At 44.9% G+C, this 11,767-nt stretch overlaps 1 protein-coding gene across 1 annotated transcript in view; it reads right to left on the bottom strand.

The window, feature by feature from the left end:
• dgkz (diacylglycerol kinase zeta) overlaps positions 1 to 11,475 on the bottom strand; it is a 58,126-nt gene extending 46,651 nt beyond the window's left edge. The window contains exon 1 of the mRNA XM_023956008.1: positions 10,169 to 11,475. Coding sequence (XP_023811776.1) covers positions 10,169 to 10,299 — 131 coding nt within the window. The 5' untranslated portion in view covers positions 10,300 to 11,475. The remainder of the gene's footprint in view (positions 1 to 10,168) is intronic.
• Positions 11,476 to 11,767: the final 292 nt, after the last annotated feature.

Genomic DNA, 11,767 nt, shown 5'->3' on the forward strand with positions numbered 1-11,767 from the left:
GTGTGGAGTCTGCATGTTCTCCCTGTGCATGCATGGGTTTTCTCCGGGGCTTCCTCCCACTGTCCAAGAACATGCTTCATGGGGTTAATTGGTCACTCTAAATTGTCCCTAGGTGTGAATGTGAGCGTGCATGGGTGTGTGATTGTGGCCCTGCGACAGATTGGTGAGCTGGATGTCCCCTTCGCCCGCAAGTTGCCGGATAGGGTCCAGCAGCCCCGTGACCCCGAAACGGATATAACGGATTAGAAAATGAATGATTAGAAGATGAATGAAAGAACTACAATGCAATTTAAACACAACATGTGAGTCATAGATAAATGAGAACATTACTCAGATCTGCTGTATTCTCAATTCCTCTGGATCACATTCGCATTCAAAAATGCTGAAACTGATCATAAAGGATAAACTTTGTGACTGAACTAAACCAATCAGCTCTCAGACTTTTTTCTGTTCAAATCTGATCAATCTATGACATAATGAATAATCATCTTTGCTCTAATGAAAAAAGAAAGAAGAAAAAGATTTGAATGAGGATTTCTACATCCCTCTGCTGCCATCTAGTGATTATAGGGGACATTGCAGGGTTTCCCCATCTGAAGATGAGATTAATAAAACTGTAACTGTGGGCAATAACGTCACATCTACCTAAATGTTCAGCTTAGCTGTAAACAGAGCAACTCGAGCCGACAGTCGACTCTCATGACTGTGATCTTTGCGTCTCCTCGTGTCCTCTTTCCTTGATTTCTCCTCCTCCCAGAGAGTCCCGTCCCCCATTTGGATCAGACTATTTTTAGAAAAAAGGCCACGAGTGCTGAAGATAGTCCAGAAAATGGGGTCTGTGTAATCCCTCGGTCCTGCTGCCTCACACACAAGCACGTGTACGTGCACACACACGCACAGAGTCAGAAGCGTGTCTGGTGGCTCGTCCCTCTGTCCTGCTTCCAGGGCCTCGGAGTGGGCTTCACCAGGGTCGGTTTGGTCTCTGATCATCCAGAAATGGTTCATGCACTGACCTAGATCCTTATTTAGCTGAGAAAACCACCAAACAGCACACGTGCACTCACACACACACTTCTCATAACCTCATGTGAACAATGAAACAAGCCCACATGGTTTTCATGAAGCACAGCTTTAGTCCGGATTCACCCGAAACCTCAGAGCAGCGCCACCTGTGGGACAAACGAACCTTAAAGCCAACCGTCAAACCGCTGAATCAAATCAGTTTGACCACTGAAGACGCGTTTTCACATCTCACATGAAAACATGTGAATAACGTGTGAATAACGTTTTGTGACGTTATTCACAAAACGAGACGGAAGATTCCAACATCACAACATCTAAGATGATGTCCATGGTTAGTCAAAACGTTGGACCAGCTCTGTGAGAGCCGTCAGCTGAGGACAACTCAAGAAGATCAGAGGCTTTCAGTCTCATACTGACTTTATCTTACAAAGTGGAAATGTGCAGACAGACCCTGAAGAGCAGAAATCAGCTGCTTGATCCAGAGAAGATGCAAACCGTCACGAAGAGCTGAAGACCAACAAGCTTCAGAGAGCTCTTCACTAGAGCAGCCATGGACTGAAGAACACTGATGAAGACTGAGGAAGAACATGAAGCTGAATTTTGGTCTGGAAGATTTTTTTTTTTTTTTAAAGAATCCACATTTTTTGCAGATTATGAAACTATGTCTCAGGATGATCTTCATCTCTGCTTAGGTCAAACTCTGATCAGCTGAGTGACCCAAAGTGTTTTTGGTCCCACGAATGTTTGGGAGAAAATGAAACGGAACAATTAATGACAAAGCAGATGTGAACAAGGAGGATGGTCTTCATCAAGGAAGCTCATCAAAACACTCGAGAAGAGAGAATTCACTTCAAACTCTATGGTTTATCATTTCTTTCATTACTTCAAAAAGCTTTTTTATCATTTTTTTAAACATTTTTTTATTTCTGAAATGCTTCTTTAAATTACAATTTTTACTTATTTTGTTTTCCTACGTGAATCCAACTGAATCAGAATATTCATGATGAACATTTTTAGTTTCATATCTGATTTTATTTTAAATGAATGTAAAAGTTGAAGTCTGCTTTTGAGGCCAAACATCAAGATGACGAGCCACAGAACGGAGATCTGAGATGGTTTTGGGACCTCTGATGTTGGTGTTGTCTCTGCATCATGCAGCCATGTGATCCTCCATCATCAGCCGCTGACGATCAAAGGATCATAAACTCATTAGGGAAGTGTTGGCAGATCGCTGACATTAAGGAACTCCAGGGGGAACCGCCACACGGGGCCACGCAGCTCCACGATCAGCTGACAGCCCAAAACACCCCCTGAGGGGCCAAACGCCGCACTCATTCACAGATCCAGCAAAAAAAAAAAAAACTCCACTTGTCACTGACAGGATGGATTCCACAGAACCTTCAGACACTGACGTAGAAATGCCAGGATGTGAAGTCTCACACTGTTCTGCTCACTTTCTCCATGATGTCAAAATAAATGTAGATACAGAGTTTGGGTTAAGTTTTATTTGACTGCCAAAAAACTTGCTTTTGCATCATTTTCCCATAACTGCCCCACGCACGAGAATTTTATGTAAATTATTTACTGACAGGAAACTAGAGGCAACAGAACATGCAGGCATTCTTTTTTAGCGCTTAGACAAAGATCGACTCTTTGATTCTCACCATCAGGTGTGCAGTCAGACGATCTGCTGCTCTGTTAGCTTCAGCCATTTGATCAGATAAGTCTGAATGGAAGCTTCACCTGCAGAACTTCAGCTCTTTTTTTTACCTGCCATCATCACTTTGGCCCCGCCCCTTTGGGTGATGGAGCAGCAAGAGTTTTCCATCAAGCATCAGAGGTGAGATATCACTGAGGGGGCGTGGCCTGAGCTGGAGTGTCAGGCTACGATGAAACATAAGAGCTCAGGAGTCAGGTTCAGAGCAGCACCTGATCTAGACAGAAGTCCTCTAACAGGACTTGACCTCATCCCGGGACTCGCAGAGGAGTCGGTGTCAAGTGCGTTCAGGTCAGGTTCACGTCAGATCGGCGTCCCTCAGCGGCGAGGCTCTGTGCCGCTTCAGAGCATCTAATTAGGTTGTAAAAATACATCTCCAGAACTCACTTCTTTAAAACAGGACCTGATTTCTAGCAAAAGCTGGACACGCTCCGCTTTCTGGTCATTTTTATGCGGCATCTTTACAGTTGAAGTTTGACTTCTTTTCTGCAATTCTTTAGGAATATTTCACAATTCCTGACATGTTGCATCTGTGAAGCTTCAAACGTGAAATAAAAAAGCCTGAGGAGGCAGCAGGTGCCCCTAACCACTTATCTGCCGTCAGTTACCTGCTGCTCACCTTCCACAGTTTCTACTGATTCAAACGTCGTAAACACTAAGCAAGCCTTTCATTTTCTTTTTTTTAAGGGAGAATAAAGCCATCCATGAATACAAACTTTGATCACTGATCAATTGTTAGAACGCCAGATGGGGTTTGGAGTGTCAGTTAATGTTCTAGCATCTGTCATGGTCAACCTGCTTCTTTCTTTTCCCTGGAGCTGCAATGATTAGTCGTTATGATTAGTAATGAGGATCAAAAAATGTTCATGCAACATTTTTGATCTCCTATTTTACAAGCTTTGTTGTAAACACTGTTCAAGCAGAGATGGACGAAAAGACTGAGGTGGAAATAAACTAAACTATGGCTTTATTTCCTTCATGAAGTCTTCTAAATACCCACTAAAGTGAAAATGGTGTTTTGTAGTTTTTTTCAACATGTTCTTGCAGCATTTTTTGATGATGAAGGACATATCCAAAAGAAAATTAAACTCAAAACTGCTTTTGCGAGTATTTTTTTTTTATTCAAATTGATGTGAATCAGGAGCAGACAAAAAAAATGCCATTGGAGAAAGTTTGTACTTGTGATGTAGAAAATCAGCTGGGCACAAGCACCCTGTTGGTGCATCCACTTTTAAAGGTGTATTTAGACTGGAAACATTTTCAGAGTGAAAACACCCAAGCTGACGAGGGCCGTTGATACGGGCGTTTAAAATTGGTCATTGAAATATAAAGTTTGAATCAGTGAACTATCCTGACAAGCATTACAAAGTGCTTTTGACCCACCCTAGTAACTCCCGACCAATGAGTGAGAAGATTTTTAGTCACGTGGTTATATTCACAAGCTTTGGTCTGAATACACGCTTAGACGACTAAATCAACGTATGTCACAGGTGTCAAACTCCAGGAAAGATTTGATAACAATGATAATATAATTATATGAGGTTTTTCCAACATTTTCAGCACAAATTCTTTGTTATTTTGTAACAGTACAGTGAGAACCTGCACTAGAAGAATGAACGTCTTTTTTAATAAAGACATAAACCTCTATATATGTAATGCCTTATGAGCTTCTGACTTCTAACTATGAGGAGCCATGAATTAGGTTTGCATGTCTAATTGTTCTTTTTTTTTTTAAATCAGAATATTCATCGCTACACAATGCGAAAATGGTTCACTTCTTAAGCGGGAAACGCATTAAAGAACTTTATGTAAATAAACATCCATCCTTAGCTTCATTGTATTAAAGAAATACAATAAAAAGCTGCAGCTCCCATTATAACAGCAGCAGCTCAAACAGCAGCGTTTGGGCAGAACATGGAAACGATTACAATCCTGTAAAGATGAGACCAACACCAAGTTGAGGAATTCAGGAGCAGGTTTAGTCAAATGTGCATGAGGTAGACAAACCCTCACTAGGAGTGTAACAATTAATTAACTTATATTCCTACAATATAACCAGATTGATCTGTCTGAAGCAAGTTGTTAATCGAATTGACCCTTTACCATCATAAAATCGTTTGATAATCTTTTTAAGAAAATACCTTTTGGATTGAGACATGGTAGGTTTATTTATTCAATTATTGTTTACTTGTTTGTTTGAACACATATTAAATTTAAACTTGATTATCTAGAAGAAACCCAAGGAATCTGGAAAACTTCCCCTGCACTGTTCAGTACTCAGGTATTTATCTCTGAAGTTTTGGTTAAAGATGTCCTGAATCGATTTTAGTTCAGTGAATCGTATCGTCAACCACAAATTACGAAATGAATCGAATTGTTAAAATAAATCGTTACACCCCTGACCATCACAGACTCATTTGTGTTCTTTAAGGAGAGGAAAACCAAAATGGTTGCTTCACATTCCTGGCTGTTTCTATCCAGAGAGGATGAGGATGCACCTTCCTCCTCCTCCTCCTCCTCCTCCTCCTCCTCCTCCTCCTCCTCCTCCTCCTCCTCCTCCTCCTCCTCCTCCTCCTCCTCCTCCTCCTCCTCCTCCTCCTCCTCCTCCTCCTCCTCTCCTCCTCCTCCTCCTCCTCCTCCTCCTCCTCCTCCTCCTCCTCCTCCTCCTCCTCCTCCTCCTCCTCCTCCTCCTCCTCCTCCTCCTCCTCCTCCTCCTCCTCCTCCTCCTCCTCCTCCTCCTCCTCCTCCTCCTCCTCCTCCTCCTCCTCCTCCTCCTCCTCCTCCTCCTCCTCCTCCTCCTCCTCCTCCTCCTCCTCCTCCTCCTCCTCCTCCTCCTCCTCCTCCTCCTCCTCCTCCTCCTCCTCCTCCTCCTCCTCCTCCTTTGAGAGCGGTAGATTGAATCTTCTCCTCAGGAGTCAAACTTTCCCATCAGGCCCTAAAAATGAACGCCTTTAATTAATTGCTTTGCTGGTCTGTTAATAGCAGCTATAATTAGGGGGAGCTGATTAAAGAAGCATCTGAAGAACCTGAATGTGGAGCTTTTCTTCACAGCGGAGCATCACGATGACAGCAGCTGCCAGGTAAGAGGTTGCGCCACACAGGAACTTCCTGCTGCTCATATTTCAGGGCTGACCTCCATTTTTCAAGAAGTCCTCCTTCATAGCAGCTCAGTGGCTGAATTGAAGAGTCTGCTCTGAGGCGGAAAGGCTTGGGGTGAACCCTTACTATGGGATTCAGCGCTCAGCATTCAGCCTCAGGGGCTGGATTGCAGGGGTTTACACCTCCAAATGCTTGCCAAGCGAGGCCCCATCTGCTGCCCACCCCTCGCTAAATGCGTGCGACTTTAACTGAGTGGGATCCACGCAGGAAGTGAAGGCGCGCAGATAAACAGCAAGCACGCGCTGTGACTCACCGATGTGTTACTTAAGAGTCACAGCCAAAGAGGAAGTCTCCATGTAAACACCAGTTTGCAAAGTCTTTACACACTGCACGTGCACAGAAAAAAAAAAAACACACACACACACAATGCAGTACCTGCCGGACGAAAGCAAACATCTGAGACAATTTCATGAGGGACCTGCAGATACTACAGCTTCTGGATGAAGCCCATCTGTACACCTTAAAGCTTTCATGAATCTGGTAAAACGTCTGCAAGTTCTTGGAAGGCTGCAGCTCATCTGCTGCCCTCTCAGCATCAGATCCCGAACACTCCTGACCCATCAGATTATTGAGAGGGGAGGTCTTCTGCATGTGGGGACTGGACACCCACCACAACCCTGCATTTCCTCCTCTGCGCTGACAACAGTTGATTGTTTGGAGACTTTTCAATCTGGAAATGGATCAGAGCTGAGCTGCAACAGATAGTTGATTGGTTTTCCAAAGAAACTGCAGAACCTCTAGAAGATCGGGCATCTTCTGGCTCTGCAACAAACCTCAGGACCACAAGCTTTCCGAAGCACGACAAACGAGGACAAACCAGTTATCAACCAGTGCTCTGAACTCGTCTCATACATTTCAATTATGCAAGTTGTTCTCGTTCCAAAATGATTTTTATCCTCATTTTATTGCTTTTCCTTAAGTTATCTTTCATAACCTCCACCCACAGTCATAAGTCATTTTGGCCACATATTTACTACAAATGCTCTTCCTCTTCCTCACACAACCAGACTGTGACCGGACCAGAGCAGCAGGACACTGCACCACAGCCCAAGGGAATACCTTTTCATGTGTTTTAAAACAGCTATAGTCTAAAGTTTCTTTCCACCCAAATATTTTGAACAACTTCCTTTCACTTTTACCAAGAAATACAAGACAAAAGCTGTGGTAAAGTTTCACAGAACAGACAGAACGACAAACCATGCACACGTCAGTGCGAACTGCACTGCGCTCCTACACAGAGAGAATTCAAAGACGTAAAAAATATGTGTGGAAAAACATGAAAATAAATGAGGGGGAAAACGGCAGTAAAACACAACAGACCCCTATTTTAATCAGAAGCAGCAGAGAGGAGGAACGTTTTGAGTCTGGACCTAAATAAAGATCCAAACAGTCAGGATCTGAGTTCTTCAGGAAACTGCAGCTTCACACTGTTGGGTTCAGACTCCGTTCAACCAGCTGATGGCTTCCTGTGGATCTCAGAGCTCTGCTGGTGTTTAAGCCCCACACCAGGGGTGTCAAACTCATTTTCACCAAGGGCCACATCAGCATAGAGGTTGTCCTCAAAGGGCCAGATGTAACCTATACATGTAACTAAATGTAATGAAAAATAAATATACCTACTCCTTAATGTTGAATAACGAATTTATTTATTATAACTTTTTAAAGTGACAGTTACAGTTGCATGGAAAACATATTTTTGCTTGTTACTCTAGCATAAATACTTTTAAATTTGATTCTGTCAGGTTAGGTTATGGACAGTGTTTAAGCCCAATCTGATATTTCACGTCAGATTCCTCCTAGACATGAATAAATACACACCAATTTTTATGTTAAGAAATTAAAAACCTTTATGCTCTCGCGGGCCACATAAAATGACATGGCGGGCCACATTTGCCCCGCGGGCCTCGAGTTTGCCACATGTGCCCTACACCGTAAAAGTCCCTCTCAGATGAAAATGGTGTTTTAAGTGTTTTTAACACGCTGTGGGATTTTTCTAATGATGGAGGGGATATAAAGAAAATTTAGCTTAAAATTGCATTTCTGAGTATTTCTTTATTCAAATTATTGTGAATCAAGAGCAAACGAGTACATGCCGTTAGCAAAAGCTTCTAGATGTTGCATGGAAAATGTGCTGGGTCCCTGCTCCGCTTCAGTCTGATGCATCCTCTTGCAGACCAATGGAACCATGAACGTCTTCATTTCCCAAACTAGCGGGAGTGTTTTAACAGATAGATGAAGGAAACTGAGGAAAGGCTTACTCCACACCAACATTCACACCCACAACTCAGTGGTTAGTTTATAATAAACTACTGTCACTCTGCAGAAATTATGTCCTAGAAAATGGCAGCATAATCATAATTAAAATACCACTATAAATACCACTGGCCGTTTACACTGCCGTCGAGTGTAAAGACTTGAAAACAGGAGTAATGAGGTCGGTCCTCCCGGTTCTGGTTAAGCAGAGATCTGAGACAGAAAACTGTTAGAGAAGCTCAGCCAGCAGGAGAAGACATGAATCAGCTTCCCTCAGCCTCGTCGGGACATGAGATGTCAGAGTTGAAGAGACGGCAAGTCGTGGCTTTAATGTGAGCACTAAAACTCAGTGTCCAAGAAGAAATTTGCCATTATATCCGTTTCAATTTGCACAAATTTAATGCTTCGGAAGAACCTTAAAAAAATGTAAACTGGGCAGAATAAATATTGAAGCCCCGAACTCAATTCTACCAAACATCTGATGAAACAGAGAAACCTCCTGCGTCTTCTGAGCGTCAGTCCCGTGATGTCGCCGTCTGCTCCGAGTAAAACTGATCTTTCAGTTCACTGACTGATCAAAAAAGGTAGAAACGAATCATCACAGGAGAAAGAGAGGCTGCTGTCCAGCATCACCCCCCAACGTCACCGGTGAAGAACCTGCTCCACATCTGACTCAAGCTTGTGAGAAACTAATGGAGCGGACTGATGCCCTCAGACTTCAGCAGTCATCTCCTCCTCTGCTGGATCTCATTTTCCACATCATGTGTGACGCTCACATCCACCTCCATAACTGAAGTTTCCAGACAACCAAAAAGCACAGAAAGGAGCTCTGAGCGGAGCGTCTGAATCAGGGCTTGCATCAGATGACTTCAGAGACCTCTTAAAGGCTTTTCTCAGCTTGTCCTTAGAGGACAGAAGAAGCTTGGAATTGTGGAGCATGGGGAGACCAGCAGGTGCTCAACAGATATGCTGACTCCACGCTCGGCGACGCTCCTCTGAAACCCCAGCAGGTCCAACGACAGGGTCTGAGCAATCCTAACCGCTCCAAAGCATATCCTGAAGGCAGCGAGATGCCTCCTGGTGTGTGCGGCAACAGCAACCTCGCCGTATTCAAAGACAAACACAAAAGGTGTTTCCTCCATTCTGCTGCTCAAGAAGATGTATGATAGCTGAGCCGGATTATTTCTTATAACCGCACTGCAAAATATTTACTTGCATTATATTAGAGAACTTGTAGCAGTAAAACCGTTTAAACTGCAATTTTTTGTGCAAGGAAACAAAAGTAAAAACTTCCATCTGCTTTTTTGTTTATTTTTAAACAAAATAAACTCTATTCATAAAGAAAATTAAATCTGCTTTAATAATAAATCAATGTAAAACCTAGGATCACGTGGTATTTACTTGTGGGTCATGTGTTCACCATGAGGAGCAGCTCTTCATGTGAGCATGCATGCAGGTTTAGACCCAATGTTCTGCTGAGTTTGGATCTCTCCAATCTAAACGGGACGTTGTCAGAAATATGTTTGGTGCCGCAGCATGATTTAAAAACCCTGGATGAGTTTCCTCGGATAGACAATCAAAGGGTGACTTCTTCAGAACACCCGATCTGATCAATCCAGGTAAATAACAGGAAAGCAGATGATTGTCTCTGAGGAGTCCAGGGAATGTGGAGGGATCTGACCAAAGCTGAGAGACCTTCAGGGGTCCTGGTCCCGCATGCAGATCCGTCACCCATCCACCTCTGGCCTCTCTGACCAGGTCATACTTGATCTAACAGCTTACAGCTCCTCGTTTGTTTCCATCTTTTCCTTGTATGATGGACAGCAGGAGCTCCTCCAGGCGGCTCATCTGCAGCTTCTCAAAACAGAGGTTGTTGGTTTGAATCCCAGAGTATGTTTTTCAGTTTTAGACAGAGCCTTCTCTGAAAGTGTTTGCGTTTTTTTTTTAACCTGATGTGACCTAAGAGCTGCGTGCCCAGATGTGTTGACAGCCGAGGGGCGTGCGTGAGAGGCTCACCTCCTGCAGAAGATCCTCAGGCCGGTGAATGTCCTGCTGTTCTGCGGTGGGGGTGCGGAAGCCGGCAGCTCCGGAGCCGTGGTGGGGGCGAGCGGATCTTCCGCCGAGAGCAGCGCGGACTGCTCCTCCATGAGCTGGCTCTGTGCGCGCGCGCGCTCACAGGCGGGGCTGCTGTGGGGTCCGCGCGGCGCTCAGGCGGTCCGCTCGGCGTCCGGCCATCCTCACTGGCGCGCGCGGCTCTGCGCTGACAGCTCTCCACGCGCGCACAGGAAGTGCGCCTCCTCCGGGCTTCACTTCACGACACTCCAGGAAGCTGAAAGTCTTGTGCGAGTTTCGGCGGGGAGGAGCGGGAGCTCCTTCCTCCACTTCCTTCCTCGTCCTGACCCTCCCAGCTCAGATCCGCTTCCAGGAAGTTTCCAGTCTCAGAAGCGAAGCTGCAGAGAGAAGGAAGCAGCTGCCCTCCTCCTCCTCCTCCTGTCTGATGACCTGTTGCTGTTCCTCCGCTCCACCGGCCTCCTCTCTGCCGCTGCGCCGCTCGACTCTTTCTTCTTGACTTTTTATCTCTGCTCTCCTGGCTATGTCCCGCCTCCGGACTCCCTCTTTGGCCTCTGATTGGCTGAATTGAAGGAGGTAGCACTTTTGCCACCTGCTGGTAAGTCAGGCCCTATGCAGCTGCTGAAGAGTTATCAGAGAGGACACGAGGAGGAAATAAACTCACTCATCTTTTTTTTTTTTTTTTTACCTAAACTAAAGAAGTTGACTCTTTGGGTGCGCGCGTGTGTTGGAGGGGGTGCCAAAGATAGTAGAGTCATCGTGAAGGCATGAAGAGCTGCAGCCTCTTCATCTTCAGATCCACGAGCCGCCCTCCTACATGAGTTTTACATAAAGATGTTTAGGCGGCCCACACTGCTGCAGCGAGGCGCGGGTCGCTCTGCTGCTGCGCGCAGACCCACGCACGATCCTTCACTGCAGGCGCGCGGCGGATGCCTCCCCACGGGCTCCCGCTCCGCGGAGCCGGATGAGGTGGTTATTTTTGACAGCCAATTAAAAGAGAGGTGCAGCGGGCAGGAGGACGACTGGGAGCCCTGCGCTTAAAAAAGATCTCCCACATGTGTGGTGCGCGCGCAGGGGCGTCCACGGGCTTTCACTTTCACTTCAGGACCACAGAAGATCTGACGGAAACAAACTGAGCTGAACTGTCTTCTTATGAACTTTTGTTGTTCTGTAGACCTCTTGCTTTCACAGATCTGTACCAGTCAAGCAAACGAAAACACCAAAGGGGAATAAAAATGTGGAAAAGATGAACGTTTGCAGCTCAAACGAGAAAACTTCCAGATTGACTAACGCTCCAACATCCAGCTGGGTTGTCTGATTTTGCAGGACTTTGTATTCGTTTTCATTACACAACTAAACGATCTTATCGTTTAGATCCTGTCTGTTGTTCAATTTAATTTGTAGACATTTGGTTTAATTTTTCATGTGAAGCCAAAAAGATTTTACGCTCCATTCCAAAATAAGAGACCTTTGATTAAGGACACGTTTTGTTAGGGCCAACATTTCCTTTTGGGCTGACATCCCAAATTATATTTAAAAACACAT

This window comes from Oryzias latipes, chromosome 6, assembly GCF_002234675.1.
Source record: "Oryzias latipes chromosome 6, ASM223467v1".
In the NCBI taxonomy this organism is placed as follows: domain Eukaryota; kingdom Metazoa; phylum Chordata; class Actinopteri; order Beloniformes; family Adrianichthyidae; genus Oryzias; species Oryzias latipes.